Source organism: Vespula vulgaris, chromosome 4 (genome assembly GCF_905475345.1).
Source record: "Vespula vulgaris chromosome 4, iyVesVulg1.1, whole genome shotgun sequence".
NCBI classification, from domain to species: domain Eukaryota; kingdom Metazoa; phylum Arthropoda; class Insecta; order Hymenoptera; family Vespidae; genus Vespula; species Vespula vulgaris.
The window spans coordinates 656,456-674,014 of record NC_066589.1 but is presented as its reverse complement, the minus strand read 5'-3'; the positions used below and the strand labels follow the sequence as shown (position 1 = coordinate 674,014).

Here is a 17,559-nt window from a genome sequence, read left to right as displayed (position 1 = left end):
TGAAAACTCCGTGGCAAAGAACAGACTCTTGTTAGTAGCATAGAAAGCATCGTAAGAATAGCATCTCGTGTGTTAAAAAGAGATCAGTTATTCGACGTTTTAATCTGACAGAATATCGAACTTAGAAAGAATTTTTAAAGAATTAGATTCGCGTAATGTACGTATAGATAAATGTATATAAAATGAATATTAGACAACGTTTCATCCCTAATTTATTCGATTATGGTAGCAATTATCGATGAATAATAATAATGGACACCGATAAATCTAATTCACGGAAACAAATGCTGCATCCTGGACGAAGAAGTGCTATAAGTATATCCGAACTTGGACTTTATTTCGATCGTAGCGATCGATATCGCAGAAATCGATACAATTCGATCGTCAGAAAATTTGTCATTGGAATAATGGTGCTTATAACGGTAATACTGGTAAGAAATTATTATTATTATTATTATTACTACTATTCTTCTTATTATTATTATTATCGTTATTACTATTACTATTATTATTACTATTACTATTATTATTACTATTACTATTATTATTACTATTACTATAATTATTACTATTACTATTACTATTACTATTACTATTATTATTATTATTATTATCTACAATCAATTATTATTATTATTATTATCATGGTCTCTATGTCATTAACGATATAAATTAAGTTGAAAAAAAAATTATTGAAAAATATAGACATGAATAATGAAATATCATTTAACGAGATATTGTTGCCTAAAAACAATGCTACTTGATTTACTGAACGTTAAACTTCGTTTTTCTCTTGTATAATACGTAAAGATTGATATCGGTCTTTTTACGATGAGAAAATAGATGCTTATCTATGTATATGTCATGAATCATAGTCCAACATTGAATGTCCTCGTTAACGGTTAATCATTATAATCGACGAATAATTACATCTCGTTTATGTGTTCCATAATGAAAATTATCTTGATTCCCTTCTAATGTGATATCTAATATTATCGAAAATAATTTTATCATATATTATATAATAGAAAAATATTGTTGAATTTAGATCGCAATTGTAGATCGCAAGGATCATTTCAAAGATATTGATATATGTTAAATACAGCGATTTTCACAAAATTTAATTAGAAAATGAAAAAAAAAATAAATAACAGAGAACAAACAATCAAGGTACAATAATGTATTTCTCGAACGTTTTCTCTGATGATTAATGTGAGAGGCACAATAGAGACATGAACTATTAAAATTTCACCGTAGATCCAGAGAGTAGCACCTTCTATGCATGGCGAGCCAAGCGTCAAAGAGATTTCTGCGTCCTTCACATATGGGCCGCCCGTTGTAATTTTTATGCGGATTTAAGTCTTACTCTAACACGCGAGAAATCGAAATAGGGTTAATCACAAGAATATTTAATTCATTTAATCATTGTACTCGTTCGCTGTATCTCCATTGGAAATAATAATTATAACGCGCAACATAGAAAATTGTTATCGTGCAAATTTATCGAATTAACAATGTCCGTCCATCTTTCGAATCTTAATTAATTTCACTTGTAGACGTTAGAAAATTTTATTCTTGTTAGATCGATTCAACGAAAGGGCAGAGAAAATTTTTATTCGATTCTAACGAAAGGGAAAGGATAATCGGTGTGAAGAGGAGAAAGTAACGGACTCATCGACTCAAGAGATGGACGGATAAATAAAAAAGAAGAAAAAGGAAAAAAGAAAAAAGAAAAAGAAAAAAGAAAGAAAAGAAACGTACAATTAATATATATTATCGAGATGCTTGAAGGAATATATTACATGGCCGATGCTTCGAACAATGCGGAAGTTACTGCTATATATGACTTTTCTCTGTCGAATATTCCAACATTGACAATCTTTTTTTTTCTAATTGTTCGAGATTCATCATCCTTGGCTAACGTAACAACGTTCCAATAATTTTTCAATTTCTTCTTCGGTTATATAAACTTTTCGTTTTTCTATTTGCTTTTACCATCGACAGAAATATTCTATTCCACGAACGATCATACTTTTACTCTTATTATTACGCTGCAACCTTTATGGATTCTCTGGATTAATGTAAAAATTATTATTTTCCTTTCTCTATTTCTTTCTCTTCTAACATTAGCACGTGAACTTTTCGATAGGTGGCAGTATTCCTATACGACTTTACTTCCGCGACATCGTCTAATAAGATAAATCAAGAAACGAAACACATATATGTACTTCAAAATGCACTGAGAAAAGCTCCGAATGTTTCGAAAAAGATAATAGATTCTAAAACATCTTCTGAGACGACGATACAGCCGATAGAAGATCGTTCCTATGACGATAAGATGGAAGAAAAATTAATACGTCAAAATGAGACATCCGATCAAATTACTGATGAAGCTTCTGTGGAACAATTGATCGAAGCAGAATCGAGATCACAAAATCCGAGTAATTTTAAACTACGAAAGAGATTGTTGAAATCTATCGACGATTGTAACGACGAGGAAGATGATCCAGAGAATAAACAGCTGTTCGACAATCATGCGATGTTTTATAGAGTTAAACAAAGGTGAAACAATTTTATTTCATTATATACGATAAGGTATAATATATATAATTACATCTTTCAAAATTTGTCTCTTACAAATATTTCGTTAATATCTCTAATAGATACAAACATCAAGAATCGGAGGAAGAAGATAATTTGGGAGATAGAAGACCTGCCCCATTTCATTGGGAATACAGGACCCCGCATCCGAGTTCGTTCAAACGTACGAAATTTCCTCAATTAACGCAATATCGATACCCCCACGCATCGAGAAACATACAAGATATCATAAAGTATCTAACGAATGACGCAGAAATGCCTAGCAGGGGTATCAAGTTTACCGGGGTTTACGTAAATCCTAAAAAGTACGATGTGTATCCAGAAATGGCTGATAGTAATTTAAACGCCGATAGATCCGAAGAGATCGATGACACTTACTACCCTATGAATTACAACGGAGATCCATTTTATCAGTATAAACCTAAACACCCATCTGACGTAAATCTTTTAGCTACTTCTAACGTTAGGTAATAAATTATCAAATAATTGCATTGTGGTATCGAATATTTTTGTTTCGTTCTTTTTCTTTCTTCCTTTTTTTTCTATTTTTTTTTTTTTTTAAGAAAGATCTAACAATCATTCTTTAGATTTTCACCAGCTGGTATCAACAGATACAATCCCTACTATGATCCATATTTTCTACGACCAACTTTTAACAAACCATCGCCGACAGAAGAATCGCAATTACAAAATTCATACATATCTAATTCTTATCAAAAGAGAAAGAAACCACAGCCGTTCAGTGTGATGTTGGACATATATCCGATCACCGATATAGTGGAACAGAATAAAAAAAATGGAAAACCAAAGCCGCAAATACCTTTGGAAGATTACGAGACTAGAAGACCGATTCAATTTAACAGAAATCCAAAATTTTATTCGTCTAACCCTCAACCTATAGTGGCTGTACCTAATCAGCAGGTTCTGACAGACGAAGAAGAAAGACAGCAAATGATATTTCATTTGAATCTTTATCCCAGACGAAAAAATAAACTGAGTAGGTAAGAATAAAGTGCTTTCTCTTTTTTCCTTTTTTCTTTTTTAACTAATTAACACAATGGATTTAAATGGACCCTCCTTGAAAATAATAAATCGTTACGATAATCATTATCATAGAAATGGTTTCCTCTATATAGTAAAACTTTCAAGTTAGAGTCAAGAGTCGTGAGTACGTTATTGCATAAACGGTATTCAGTTGCTTTCTCAAATCCGTTCCTTTGACGTCGGCTAATGAATCGGCGTTCTAACTCACGTCGTGCATCAGTAACAACCAAACGAAATTATTGTAAACGACGTGTAATACGCTTTTACGTTTGGACTCCTCTTTGAACGGTTATAAACTCGACTGACTTTCACTGACAATGTCTACACTTGATACTTACTCGCGAAGATAGACGCTGATTCTTTGATTCTTTTAAATCTAAAGACGTCACTCGTAGTGAGTGTCGTCGTGAACACTGCCTCGGGCTCGTCGAGAACTTATCTCACGAAATGCCACGGTCTGAATTGGAGACCCCGTCGTATTGGTGAACTCGAGGTCATTGAAAATTCTCCGTTAAGAACAAACATAATATTTCACTTTGTCGTATTAGGATATGAAAGAAACTATATGATATGTATATATATTTTTAAACGGACTTTTCAGACACGAACTGATCCATAGATCGGAGATCATAGAACCCGAGGAACGTGAACACATCATCGAAAAAATAATGACTCCGTTGGAATCAATCGCCAAACATATTACCGATCATTCCTCCATCGAAAATTCTAAACAAGATGAGAACGAAGAAGAAGATGAAGTAACAGCATTACCTGTCACTCGTCTACAAGAGAAAGTTTTGATGATCAAGGACGAGAAGGACGCAAACGAAACGATCGATCAGACCGAACTGTACGGAGGTTCGATCATCATACCTTCTAATCATAAATCTAGCTTGGAGGAAGATTATGCTAGTACGGAGAAATACGAATACGAGGCACAAAAAAGTATCGTCACGACGACGACGACGATGACGACGATGACGACAACAACAACAGATGGCGACAATCGTGAGAATACAACCATGTTGGAGGATAATTCAACGACCGAGAAAAACAAAATCATCGACCTTTCTACGGATATCGATACGTTAGAAGGATTTGAACGTTTCGATCGTGGCTTTACTCGTACGAACTAAGATACGAATTATATATATTATATTATATATATGTATATATATATATTTATTATACTATAAATATATATATATAAATATATGTAAAATATATATATATGACAGGATGTCGTTATAAAAAAGAAAAAAAAAAGTAGACAAAAAAGAAAATAGAAACGAAGAAATAAAATGCATATTAGATTTGTCAATAACTTAATGCGATTTGTGTAGAAATTCTTTAGTATTATTCGCATGTAAAGGTTAATAAATGTTATAGTTCTCCATGAATCGATATTATCACTGCCATCATCATCATCATCATCATCATCATCATCATCATCATCATTATCATCATCATTACTATATGACGTTATCTTTCCAGACGTCCACTCAATTTTAACTACCGTGTTAAAATGTCTATTAGATCAAATTGTTACCTTGACATTTTCGCTATGAATATTTGCGTGAAGTCAAAAGATATTCGACCAACATGTTATTGCTTCAGAGTTCATGAAAATGACTTTAAAATGATGATTAATGAGTAAAGAATTATATAATTATATAATAAAATATTCTTTTTTATACGAACCAAAGAAACAAACTAAATTTATCTACTTAACGGAATAGGCGAGATCATGGATGTATTACTTCATAGAAGACTAATCACGTTGATAACTTGGCCATCTTGATTAATTCCTGAAAAGATTTTTTATTCGATATCAAAAGAGAACGATCGATTGCTATTTAATAGTTTACGTAACAATGTACATTACATTTTTTCCCCTAATTATCATTAGTAGTACCGAATGTACAATTTTTACTTCTTCTTAAATACGATTTATATTACAAGTGAGATTCATTTTCTTAGCACAGTTAGTCCTAACTACCAGTGAGTAATGACTACTCGAACAATAAAATGTACAACCTTAGAATTAAATTTTCTAAAATAAAGTACAAAAGTTATTATCTTTACGATAAATCGACGTATTTTGGCACGAACGTCTTAAAAAGTATCCTAAATCAATGTTAACGTTATTACATATTATAACAATACTTCGTTTTATACAGATATAGCACCATTCGATAATTTCATCGAATCGAATCGAATCGATTCTATGGAATCAACTCTTAATTCGATCTTCAAAGTCTTTCGATAAAATATAGTTAGATCCTGTACATGCACCATCGTGAATAAATGTGAACACTATACAACGAAATCATATTTGTGTCCTTAATATCATTTTTCGAGATCCAGTTGTTCGTAACTTTTATTGGATCAAGATAAAAATAAATTTTGAAAAGGGAAAGGATTGTCCTATGCTCTAGAAAGTGTACTCGGATGATAAAGAGTCGTATCAGCACCCCACTCGTAAGGTCCCTCGTGTGGGCCCAAAGTAACCATAGTTCCAGGGCCCAAAGTTGTATGGGAAGCTGCACTGACCATTCCTGGGCCAGACGAGACATAACTCAAAGGTGGACGCGGTTGTTCACGTAAACGTGCGTGTTTTACTTGTCGTTTATATCTGAAACACAAAATCTTTCAAGATCTCTTTCTTTCTGACCTCCTTTCTAAATATTACGATTTCTTGAAGCAGAACGTGTTAAAAGAATTGCTAGAACTAACTAACTCAAATTAATGACACTTAAGAAATAAACTCCTAATTGTTTGATAATGAAATACAACAAGAAAAAAAGGAAAAGATAAAAGCAAGAAAGTATGAACTTACTTCGCGTGCATGCAACAAAGCGTACAACTCGACACAATGGCTGCAATACCAACAAGAACGGCAATAGCAAGCACCCACATTTGTGTCATGGATGCATCAGCCCGTGCAACAACAGCTGCACAATGTTGCACTTTCTCGACGTTAAACGTCTTGTAAACTTTCTTCAACTCCTCGTTCTTCGAATCGGTTAATAAAGCCTTCATTTCGTCCAGATCGTAAGACTCTTTACCAACCATTTGGAAACAAGAACTAGTCGAGGAAAAGTCTAAAGAATTATCTTCTTTCGAATAAAACTGAGTATCGTAAACGTTTACGGTGATTGGTAAAGAGAGTGCCATTTGCACAGCTTTCTCAAAATCCTCCAATGTCTTTCTAACTTCGACGGGTGGCTTCGAGAATACAAACTTCAGCATATCTCTGTCTCTTAACAAAAATATTCTCAAAGTTATGTTAGTTTCCCTGCCAGATATCGCAGAATTATTAGCCGTCACTACCAGTTCCATGTATCCATCGGCATAACCGGACATCGAACCGATGGTTCTAAGCTCGCCTGTTTGAGAGTTCAAAGAAAGACGTGACGGAGTGACCCATGATGACATCGAGGGATCTACCAGAGATAAAAAGGATACATTGCTCATATAATAATTTATCGGCAGAGCAGCGGAATCAGCGTCGTATGCTTCCAACGTTATCAAACTGGTGTCGATCGGTACGTTCAGTCTCACCCCAAGAGTAATGTTATCTTTTTTAAACTTAGGTCGATTGTCATCGATGTCAAGAATTTTGATAAGGACCTGTCTCTCCGACGGATCCTGTCGATTGTAAGGTTTAGGAACAACGTCGGATTTACTGGAAGAATATTTGAAACACTTCACTGTTAATAAATGACGTTCGATGGATTCTCGATCGAGACGACCGTTTGATCGGATAACAGCAGAGTTATTTTGCAAACGTTCAACCGTGAATAATCCAGCTTCATTTCCATAAATAATAGCATAATCTATCATTCCATTCTCGCCTATGTCTTCGTCGATGGCTTCGACGATACCCACTTTGGTACCATTTGAAGTTTCTTCTGAAACACTTAATTCAATCGGTGGACTATCTAGACTTCTCTTAAAGTGTGGTTTGTGATCATCGATATCGTTCACGATTACTTGAAGTACCCTAGTAGCTTGCTGCGGAGGAACGCCTAAATCTTGAGCTACTAAAATCAAAGTGTAACTATCCTTAACTTCTCGATCGAGTAGTTTCCTCGTCGTGATCAAACCGGTCTCACTGTTGATCCTAAAAGCACTAGCATCTTTGCCAAAATTGCCGTCTTCTAAAAACTTGAAAGTTATCTTTCCATTTGGCAGATTTGGATCATCAGGATCGGATGCTACAGCTTGAAAAACAGGACTCCCTATCGTCGAATTTTCAGAAATGTATGCTATTTCTTCAACGGTTGGTCTGATGAACAAAGGAACTCCATCGTTGCTAACTACGTCACCGATGTATAAAGTTAGGATTACATCCGTGAACAGGGCTGGTATACCACCATCTTGAGCTCGGACACGCATGTTGTATGGTTCTGTTCTTCCTTTGCCTGTTAATGCTCGAGCCGAAGATATCTCTCCGCTTGTGTGATTTATCTTGAAAAGTCCTTAGAGAATCAGATTAATATTAGATTGCTAGACTGATCATTTAGATTAGATAGAAAAAAAACGTAAAGTTAAAACAACTACCATTGGCTTCTCCTTCGTCGATAATCTCGAAATGAATCTGGCCTCCTTCCCCTTCATCTGGATCCGTCGCTGTGATGTTAACTACACTGACACCTGTTGAAGCATTTTCAGGAATAACAGCAGTATAAGATTCTTGTGGGAAGACTGGTGCATTGTCATTGACATCCAATATATCAATAGTGACCAAAGCTCTGGTACTTCTTTGTTCTGCACCACCCTGGGGCATGTCAGATGCGACGACATAAAACCGTAGAACAGATTGTCTTTCTCGATCAAGAGTCGTGTTGGCTGTGATCTGAAATAATAAGTTGAACGATCCAGTAAAGTTATATAACATTAATGATAGATTTGAATTTACCTGTATATTCCCAGTAATCGAATCCACTTCGAACATATTTGCATTCTCGCCTATTAATGAATATCTCACTTCGCCATAACCTCTTTTCACTTCTTGCTCTGTGTTCGAACTATCCATATCGGTTGCTTTTACGTTCAAAACGATCTTAGATGGCTTCGCCGATTCCAGCACCGATATTTTATAATCTTTTTGAGTAAAAGCGGGACTATTGTCGTTAACATCTTGAACTTCAACAATTATATTTGCCTCCGACATTTTTCGTGTTATCTCGTAGTCCCTTGCGAGAGCACGCACTTTGAAACGAATAAACTGAAATAAGATAATAAGTACAATTATATTTTTACATACAGATATTACATTCAGATTAATTGGAAAGATCTTTTTGATTACCTTTTGATTCAAAGCTTCGTAGTCAAGTCTTCGACTCAAAACGACATTTCCACTTTGAACACCGACATTAACGTATCCCTCGTCATCATCATCTCGAACGAGTTCAAATCTCTGGACTGAATATCCAGTTGTTGGTTCCTTCGCTGATAGCATCAAAAGTGTTGTGCCAAGTGGTTGCTCCTCTGGGACAGCTACTCTTATCATCGGATTATTAGGAGACCATCCAGGATTAGTAAAAGTTGGATTATCATCACTGTACGCCTGAACATATATGGTCACCTCTGCATTGGCGATCTGTTTATCTTTATCAACAACAGCATTTAAATCTTGTGCCTGAACAGTGAGTATTACAACAGCTGCAACCTGATAATCCAATACCCGATTAACAGTTATCAATCCGGTATTGGAATTAATACGAAAAGCTGTTTTATAATCGTACGGTGTTGTGTTTTTCAGTGCTACACCAGTTTTATCGACTGCTCTTATTGGTTCCACGATGGAGTATTCTAAATATGCATCCGAATCTGGGTCGGTGGCTACTACTTTTAGAACAGACTCTCCTGCAAAGCATGTACATCGTCTTAATGCATAGGATCCAGTTTTTGTTTGAATACATTATATGTAATATATACTATGCAGAACTCAGGTATTTGCCCCCCCAACGACAGAGGAGCAAGAGGAGAAGAAGAAATATTCATTCGCTCCGCCTATTCCCACCTTTTACACTTTCGAAATTCACAAAGTAGGATCTTAATGGCACAGTCATAAAATTTCTATATTTACATTGGTTATTACGATTAATAAGTAGTATTTAACACTTGAACGTTCATGCCAATGTTTTATCATTCTATTCTACTCTGTTCCGACGCGTTCCATTTTCTCTCTTTGTTACGCATCGCATTAGTAAATGTGATACTTTTTGCCAATAAGGAAAATATAAAGTTTCTTTAAACAAGAGTGGGACAGTGGTTGGAACGTTTCAACCAATTAAACCCGCATTCCTTCCAGAAACAAACTTCTGAGCTCTGCACAGTATTTTATTTAATATACCTATAGCTGCACGTTCCGACACGTAAACCAAATATGTAGACTCGTTGAACATCGGTGGTTTGTTATTCACATCTACGATATTCACGGTAACGGTTGTACTAGCAGTTTCTCTAACCGGTGTACCAGAATCAATCGCGTAAACTATCACTTCGTATTTATCACCTCCAGTCTCCAAGTCTAAACGAGCATCTGGAGAAACTGTGATGATACCTGAACTATAAAAACAGATATACCGTGTCGATACAGAATTTTATTTACGAGATAGATTTTAATAAAAATATTCAATCACCTGGAATCGATAACAAAATTATCTTTGGCTCCTGATGCGATATGATATTGCAATAAATTATCTCGACCATCCGGATCATTGGCTACCACTCTAATAACTTCTGTTCCCGGTGAAGCGTTCTCTAATAATCTCGCTCTATAACTACTGGGTCCGGGTAGATTAGATTTGTAGTTTCCACGAAATATGGGCTTTTGATTTCCGGGCACACCTACTCGAACATAAAGTTTTGTTTCGGAATAGAGCGGTGGTGTTCCACCATCTGTGGCACGAATGATCAACTCGTAAATTCCTCTTTCCGTATCTCCAGATCTCACAGGTCTTGACATTGTCACTTCACCACTGTCTGGATTCACCTGTAATAATAATTTTCTTTTTAAATCGAAATACTTCGAAATTTTTTAAATGTATTACTGACAGTAACGCACATACCATAAAAACATCTTCCATCATACTGTTATGCTGATGGATCGTGTAAGTTACTTTTCCATTTCCTTGCATGGGTCCATCAATATCCGTGGCTCTGACGAACATTTGTGGATCGAAACTAGTAGCACCTTCGCGCACCGTCCTAGAATATTCAATCTGTTCGAAGATCGGTTTATTGTCGTTAACATCTTCCAGCTCGATGAGAATATTAACAGCGGAAACTCTACCACCGCCATCTTTTGACTCCATAGTCAACGAATAAGATTTTTGCATCTCGTAATCCAATTTCTTCGCAACTGAAATACCACCTTTCTCGGGATCAGTTGAAAATTTATCAGCACCAAAACCACGCAATGTGTAAGTTAATTCGCCGAACGAACCGCTATCGTAATCTCTAGCAAAGATATCTCCAAAACGAGTTCCTGGTTCGGCATCTTCTGGGACGGTCAATTTATAAACAGATTGTAAAAATTCTGGACTATGATCGTTGGCATCCAATAATTGAATATGCACTCTGGACGTTGCAACCTGAACAATTTAATTGAATTGAGTGTTCAATTGAGTGAACAATTTAATTGATTTGAGTTGGTGTCAAGTGTACTTTGTGAGGACTTTTATTGATACTACACTCACCACTTCGCTTGCGACCATTGCAACAACCTCAAATTCTAATTCTCTTTTATTCTCATCATCAACATCATAATCGAGCACACGAACGTCTTTAGCTTTGACAACGACAGGTACTCTACCTTGTGCTTCCTCAGGACTAACGGTAAAAGCTTTACTAATTCCAGAGTATTCTGGTACGTCGCGTAAAGCCAAAAAATATTTAGCATTATCACCGACATCACCGTCGCTAACGATCATGTTCAAACCTTAACGGAATAAAGATTTTTTTTTTTAATTAAACTAATATAATTAACAACAAACGTATAACAATTATCTAGGAAAAAATATTCACCAGGTAAAGGAGTATCCTTTCCAATATCTTCAGAAATCTTCAGACTAAAATGATTCTCATTGAAAACCGGTGCAAGATCATCGACATCAGTGACGACAATGGTTACTATCGACGTGGCAGAATCAGCTGGTATCTCGTTATTGATCAATTCAGTAGCCTTGACATGAAACGTGTAAATCCCTCCATTCTGTAGGATCCTAGGATCCTCTCGATCAAGAGACACATTCGTTGTGACGAGTTTCCCTAGAGTGACGTCACCCTCTCGTGCGACTTCCAGGCCAAAGTGACCCGAATCTTCGCCCTCCAAAGTCAAGAGCAATGGCCTCGGTTCACCCGTGTCACCGTCTCGTGCTCTGATCGTTAATACCGTGTGATTACCTGCTGTATTCTCTGGTAGAGCTGCACTATATGGTGCATTCAAAAAAACCGGCGGTTGATCCTACAAAATACATACTTTTATCATTAATGATCCTCGTTCATTTGAAAAAATTATATCGATCATAGTTATATCTTTTTGATCAGTGTTAGTAATTATAGACCACGTTGGCTACTTCTTTATTAACAGGCACATAGACAGCAAGAGCCGTTAAGCATCCGGTTACTTTCATGACTCTGAACAGAGACCTACTTACTTGAACATCGAGGACGTCGACTGCGACGGTAGCTCTAGCTTGTAGCCTCTTCGATGGGTCACTCGGACTGTCAACCGCCAGAAGATTAATTAAATAAGAATTTCTCTTTTCATAGTCTAAAGGTTTCGCTAAAGTTATTTGCACGTCGTATTTTCCTTCTGCTAACTAAAAAATAAACATGCTATATACAACACTCGGATGAGCGTAAAATACAAGATAATAGATCAGTTGGAAATATAAAATATCGAAGGAAACCTTTTCGGTCGAAACGTCGAAAGTATTGCAAACATCGTCGTCTCGCGATGCTGGGACACATTCAACGTGAACGTCAGCGTTGACACCACCATCCTCATCAGTTATTGTGATCGTTCCTACAGGAAGCAATAGACCACCAACGTGTGCGCTTTCAGGCACCCTCGCTGCATAAGGTCGACCATAATACATCGGTGGATTATCGTTCTCATCTAGGACTGCTATTTCTCGACGAAGGGATACGGTATTTGGTTCCGATCCTGCGATACCTTCATCTGTAACACATATTTCTTTATATCATCCATTTCTTATAACATCCTCGAAGCCTCGTCTATAGAAATTTTATTCAATGACTTCTTTCAGTGAATCACGAACGCGGTTGGTTACGCACGAGCGTGTAAAATACCGTAATAAGTTACAAAAGAAATAGCGCTCGAGATCACGCTACGATGGAGGATTACCCGTTATACTGATGATCACTTCGATCAAGTCTTGCGTCTCTCTGTCGAGCGTTTTTCGAAGAACGACAACGCCGGTTTCTCTGTTAACGGTGAAATACTCTCCACTTATAGAATAGTGTAATCTAGAACCTTCCGGATCTTCTCCTTGGAGAGTATAAACCGGTGCACCCGAAGGTGTACCTTCGGAAACGGCCAATCTGGCCATGTCTCCTCCTTGAACAAAATGTGGTGCTCTATTGATCACTTGACCACGTGATAGAGAGCACGTGGCCCACAGTAAAAACAAAACCATCCACATTGTATCCGTCTGAAAGTAAATAGATTATTATATCAATTTTCTAAACTAAATGTTTACCAAACTTTCAATTTTGTTAATATATTTACACAGTAGGTATTGATTAAACGACGTTATTAAAGTAAGAAGAAACAAACGAATCGTTAGAACGTTCAACTTCGATGACCCATTATCTTAAGAGTTACGGCCGGATAACCGCAGACGGAGTGGGAAGAAAGGAAGTGGCTCGCGTGCTCGAAAGGATGCTTCCTTGCATACCTATATAGGAAAAACGTGTCTGCATATAACAGAGGAGACTCTCCTTGGCTTCTGCGTTCTTGCGTTATTGCTCGGTATTAACACAAAAAAAGAAGAAAAAAAAGAAAAATGCCTTGAAGCAAACCACCAACCGGTATACCGTGGCTATCTATGTTTGGTGTCTCAATGACTTCAAACGAGTACGTGCGGTTAGTGAAAAGCCGTTAGAAATCAGATTCCATTTCAGGAGTCTCGTGGATGTTAAATGCTCGCGTACCGAGCAACGTAATCGAGAATTAAAACGATCCATAAGCTCGTTAACACGATCGAAATATTTCTTTGGCTTTGGCTGCTTCAGATATTCCCGACATGTACGATCAACAACGTTCCATGATCATTGATTGCGTTAGGTGGAAATTCGAGAAAGCAAAAAGAGAGAGAGAGAGAGAGAGAGAGAGAGAGAGAGAGAGAGAGAGAGAGACGTCGGCGTTGCTGCACCTTTTGTTGGAATCAAGCTGCCAACTTTCTAGTACCTATAACGCCTCGTACCACCGAACGTCGAACAAAAGTCTTACACAACTCTATTAACCGGGGGAATAAAGCTAGAATGCATTTAAATTCGTTTTATTCTCCGTCATAATTATCGCCTTACGACAAGAAGATTGAAATCTGAATGATGAAAATTTAGAAAGTGGATAATCGGAATTTTTTTCTCAATTATACAGAACCTCGACCAGAACCATCATTCGTCTTTATTTTAAGATCAAGATTAGTCAAGAGAATAGCATTCGTAAAACTGTGAGAACAAATGATTCTGTCAGGAGAAACGACAGCTATGAGGTAACTTCCCCATAATTTCATGGCTTCTTCGTGCGTGCACTTAGACAGTACTTCCGCATTTCGTACCCTGTTATCAGGGATGGTCTCTGAAAGAGGTAGTTGTTAATCAAACGAATTTACCACGTACATAGACATCTACGTTGCATGTCGCTCGAAACTTAAAAATTTCTATCGTTCGTCGAAATAAATCGTTTTTGACAATTTGTTTAAAAAAAAACAAACAAACGAACGAACAAAATCGTTGTCTAACTAAATAAATCGACACTTTAATCGCATCTATATCAATATTACAGTAACCGAATAAAAATAGAATCCTTCTGCCGAAGAATTCATCGAACCGAGCAATGACTCAGCCTTCGTTGAAAAATGCAATAAACGTATATGAAATCTTATTATCTCACACTTAAAGACGATTTCACCTTCTCATCGTGCAACGCGGAAAAGCAACTTCAAATGCATTACGACGATGACCGACGAATGTGGACGTTCAAAGAGAAGTGGCTATTACTATCGGTCAAGTACAAAATGATATACAAGATCGATCAAATCATTTCGAGTAGAAGAAACTGTACCTCTCGATAACTGAATCCTCACGGATCCTAATAATAAACTATTATATTATTCGAAAAAATAAAATATCGAAGAAACATTGGATATATAAAACTTCGTTAAAAGTCATTCATTAAAAATCTAGTCCACGTTTTATTCAAAGGATCGTTTGAAAAATCGATACTACATTACTTAAAAGAAACTAGTACATCGAGGTAACTGTTTTGTACTGGTTGTACGAGTCTCTTTCAACGTCCTAGACTCGTTAATCGTCGACGAAGAAAGAGGAAGCAAAAGAGAGAGGGAAAGAGAGAAAAAGAGAGAGAGAGAGAGAAAGAGAGAAAAAAAACCGTTACGGCACCTCCCCTTTCACCCCTCCGTTACGTTACGCGCATGGAATCCTGACACCGCGTGACCAGGTGATGCCAGGATGAATGACTAAGAAAAGGAATATCCTGCCACGCGCTCTTCTTATACCTCGCGTCACTTTCATCGGTAAGAAACCTCAACCGTTGCAGTACTTCCTTATTCGTTTTCTTTTTAGATTTATTAATAATCATTTAACTCGAGTTTTCTTCGTTCATTATTAAAAAGAAATAAATTATCTTAGAGGTAATATATATGATAAAAATAAAAAGTCTTAAAATATATAAAATATATATATATATATATATATATATAATATAATATATCATAATAAAAAAATATATATATAATAAAATAAAAAGTAAAAATAAAAGATATAAAATAAAAAATATCCCAACGATATCTCATTTAACACTAAAACTATCTCATGTTTTTTAAACGCCATTTGTCAATTTAACAGATACTCGAATGGAAAAAGCAATTAATTAATTAATTTAATCGTACGACGATAAATAAACAAAAATAATTATTCGTTAATATTCTTTTGTTAATTGTTAATTGTTAATTCAGCTATTGTGAAGGATAATTTGGTATATATCGTTTCAAACATAACAGTCAAGCAGTCTGTTAAATCTAATGTTAGAAGAAATCATTGTTAATAAGTATCGTCTGTCGAAATATTAAGCTCGATCAATCAACAAGACTACGTAGACATATGCGAATATCGATCGTATTTTCTATCAACGAACTTGACACCGGTTCCTCGTAAGTCAGAACACTGGAGGCGATCCCGCGCCCCCATAGAGTCATGGACTCTCGCTGGTCAGACTGGTTTTCCTCGAACCAGCGAAAACGACGACGAAAGCCACGAGTTTGGCAAGATACACGAATATCTTCGAAGCAACGAAACGAAACGAAAATACGAGTTAACCTGGATATATCTCGATATATCGGTTATTAAGAATGTAAAATATCCAATTGAACGACCATGACCTTCGTATCCTAAGTTTAAAGTTTATCAATATATAGGATAGGTCAAGATTCGTCCTAAAGAATTATTAATTATTTAATCGATTTAATATTATTCATTTGCTAAAATTGTTAATCGTTCTATTGAAACATTAATGTTTATCTCGATTATATCAAGAAAAATATAAAAAAAGATAATGACGTACCTTGAATAACGAAGAACAAAACTCGTATATCCTTAAATCGATCTATCACAATTGGGAATCACTTGGAATCCGAGCAAAAGCAAATTCCATTAACAAACGTGCTTCGCACCACGCGAACATAATTCTCCATCATCTTCATCAACTTCATTACTTTCGTAAGATTTTTCTTACGAACCTTTACGATCCATTCGAAGGATCCTTTCACCTACGTATTACTTTTATGTCCTTTTAACTTTCCAACGAAATTAAAACATAAAAATATTACGTCCAGCAAAGGTATCAATCTTATTAATAACTAATCATCTATATAAGTATGTACATATGTATGTATGTAATAATTTACATTATTTATCACGTCTCACGACATATTGTCTTGCCTTTCGAGATGCTTATTGTTAAAGGAATGAAACGCGCGAGTACACGAATCTCGAAAAGCATGACGCAGACTGGATGAGAGAGGACTTGCCAGCAAGTATTCTTGCTCTCCCTATTCTCTCTCTCTTTCTCTCCCTCTCTCTCTGTCTGCTGTTTCTCCTTTCCTTCACACATACACATACACAGATGTACACAGACTCTGACTGGCGATCTTTCGAAAAACGAAGCGGTGTCTGCCAGCCAATGGACAGGTCTACACTGCATCCTAAGGAGGTATGTGGCCTCCGCTATGGGAGTGGAAGGAATGAAGACGGAAGAGAGAAAGAGAAAGAGAGAGAGAGAGAGAGAGAGAGAGAGAGAGAGAGAGAAAGCTGTGCCAAGCCGGAATAAGGAGAGGCTACAGTCAGTCCCCGGTAACTGTGCGCGCGAAAGGGGCACCGGTGCTCCCACCTAAGCCCTTCCTTTCGTCCCTCCTGCCCCTCTATCCTTTTCTTAATCTCTCCTTCCTTTTTTCGGTTTTTTCTTTCGATTTTCTTTTTGTTGATTTTTTTGCTTCTTTTTTTTGTACTTTTTTCTTGTTTTTTTTTTTTAAAAACCTATTTTCATAGATATATATATTCAAGACTGCGTGATTGTTTTAATCGAAACCGTATCTAGAAAAAGTAACATCTTTTGAAATTAATTTCAACAAT

At 36.2% G+C, this 17,559-nt stretch overlaps 2 protein-coding genes across 3 annotated transcripts; one reads left to right on the top strand and one right to left on the bottom strand.

Moving 5' to 3' along the window:
- Positions 1 to 3: 3 nt before the first annotated feature.
- Positions 4 to 4,781, top strand: LOC127063186 (uncharacterized). The gene is made up of 5 exons (XM_050992588.1): positions 4 to 431; positions 2,150 to 2,562; positions 2,664 to 3,068; positions 3,189 to 3,602; positions 4,247 to 4,781. Exons 1-5 carry the CDS (start codon positions 252 to 254, stop codon positions 4,779 to 4,781), a joined length of 1,947 nt encoding a protein of 648 aa, XP_050848545.1. The 5' UTR covers positions 4 to 251.
- Positions 4,782 to 5,377: 596 nt separating this feature from the next.
- LOC127062969 (cadherin-23) lies at positions 5,378 to 17,141 on the bottom strand. Of its 2 annotated transcripts, XM_050992034.1 has the most exons (15): positions 16,493 to 17,141; positions 13,415 to 13,583; positions 13,031 to 13,337; positions 12,573 to 12,844; positions 12,318 to 12,482; positions 11,686 to 12,124; positions 11,358 to 11,599; positions 10,728 to 11,252; positions 10,299 to 10,651; positions 10,010 to 10,224; positions 8,960 to 9,519; positions 8,570 to 8,878; positions 8,212 to 8,506; positions 6,485 to 8,129; positions 5,378 to 6,280 (listed from the first exon to the last, which is right to left on the bottom strand). In XM_050992034.1, exons 3-15 carry the CDS (start codon positions 13,326 to 13,328, stop codon positions 6,073 to 6,075), a joined length of 5,526 nt encoding a protein of 1,841 aa, XP_050847991.1. In that variant the 5' UTR covers positions 13,329 to 13,337; positions 13,415 to 13,583; positions 16,493 to 17,141; the 3' UTR covers positions 5,378 to 6,072. The 2 variants fall into 2 exon arrangements, with proteins under 2 accessions (XP_050847991.1, XP_050847990.1); XM_050992033.1 differs by lacking the exon at positions 13,415 to 13,583.
- Between the last annotated feature and the right edge of the window lie 418 nt (positions 17,142 to 17,559).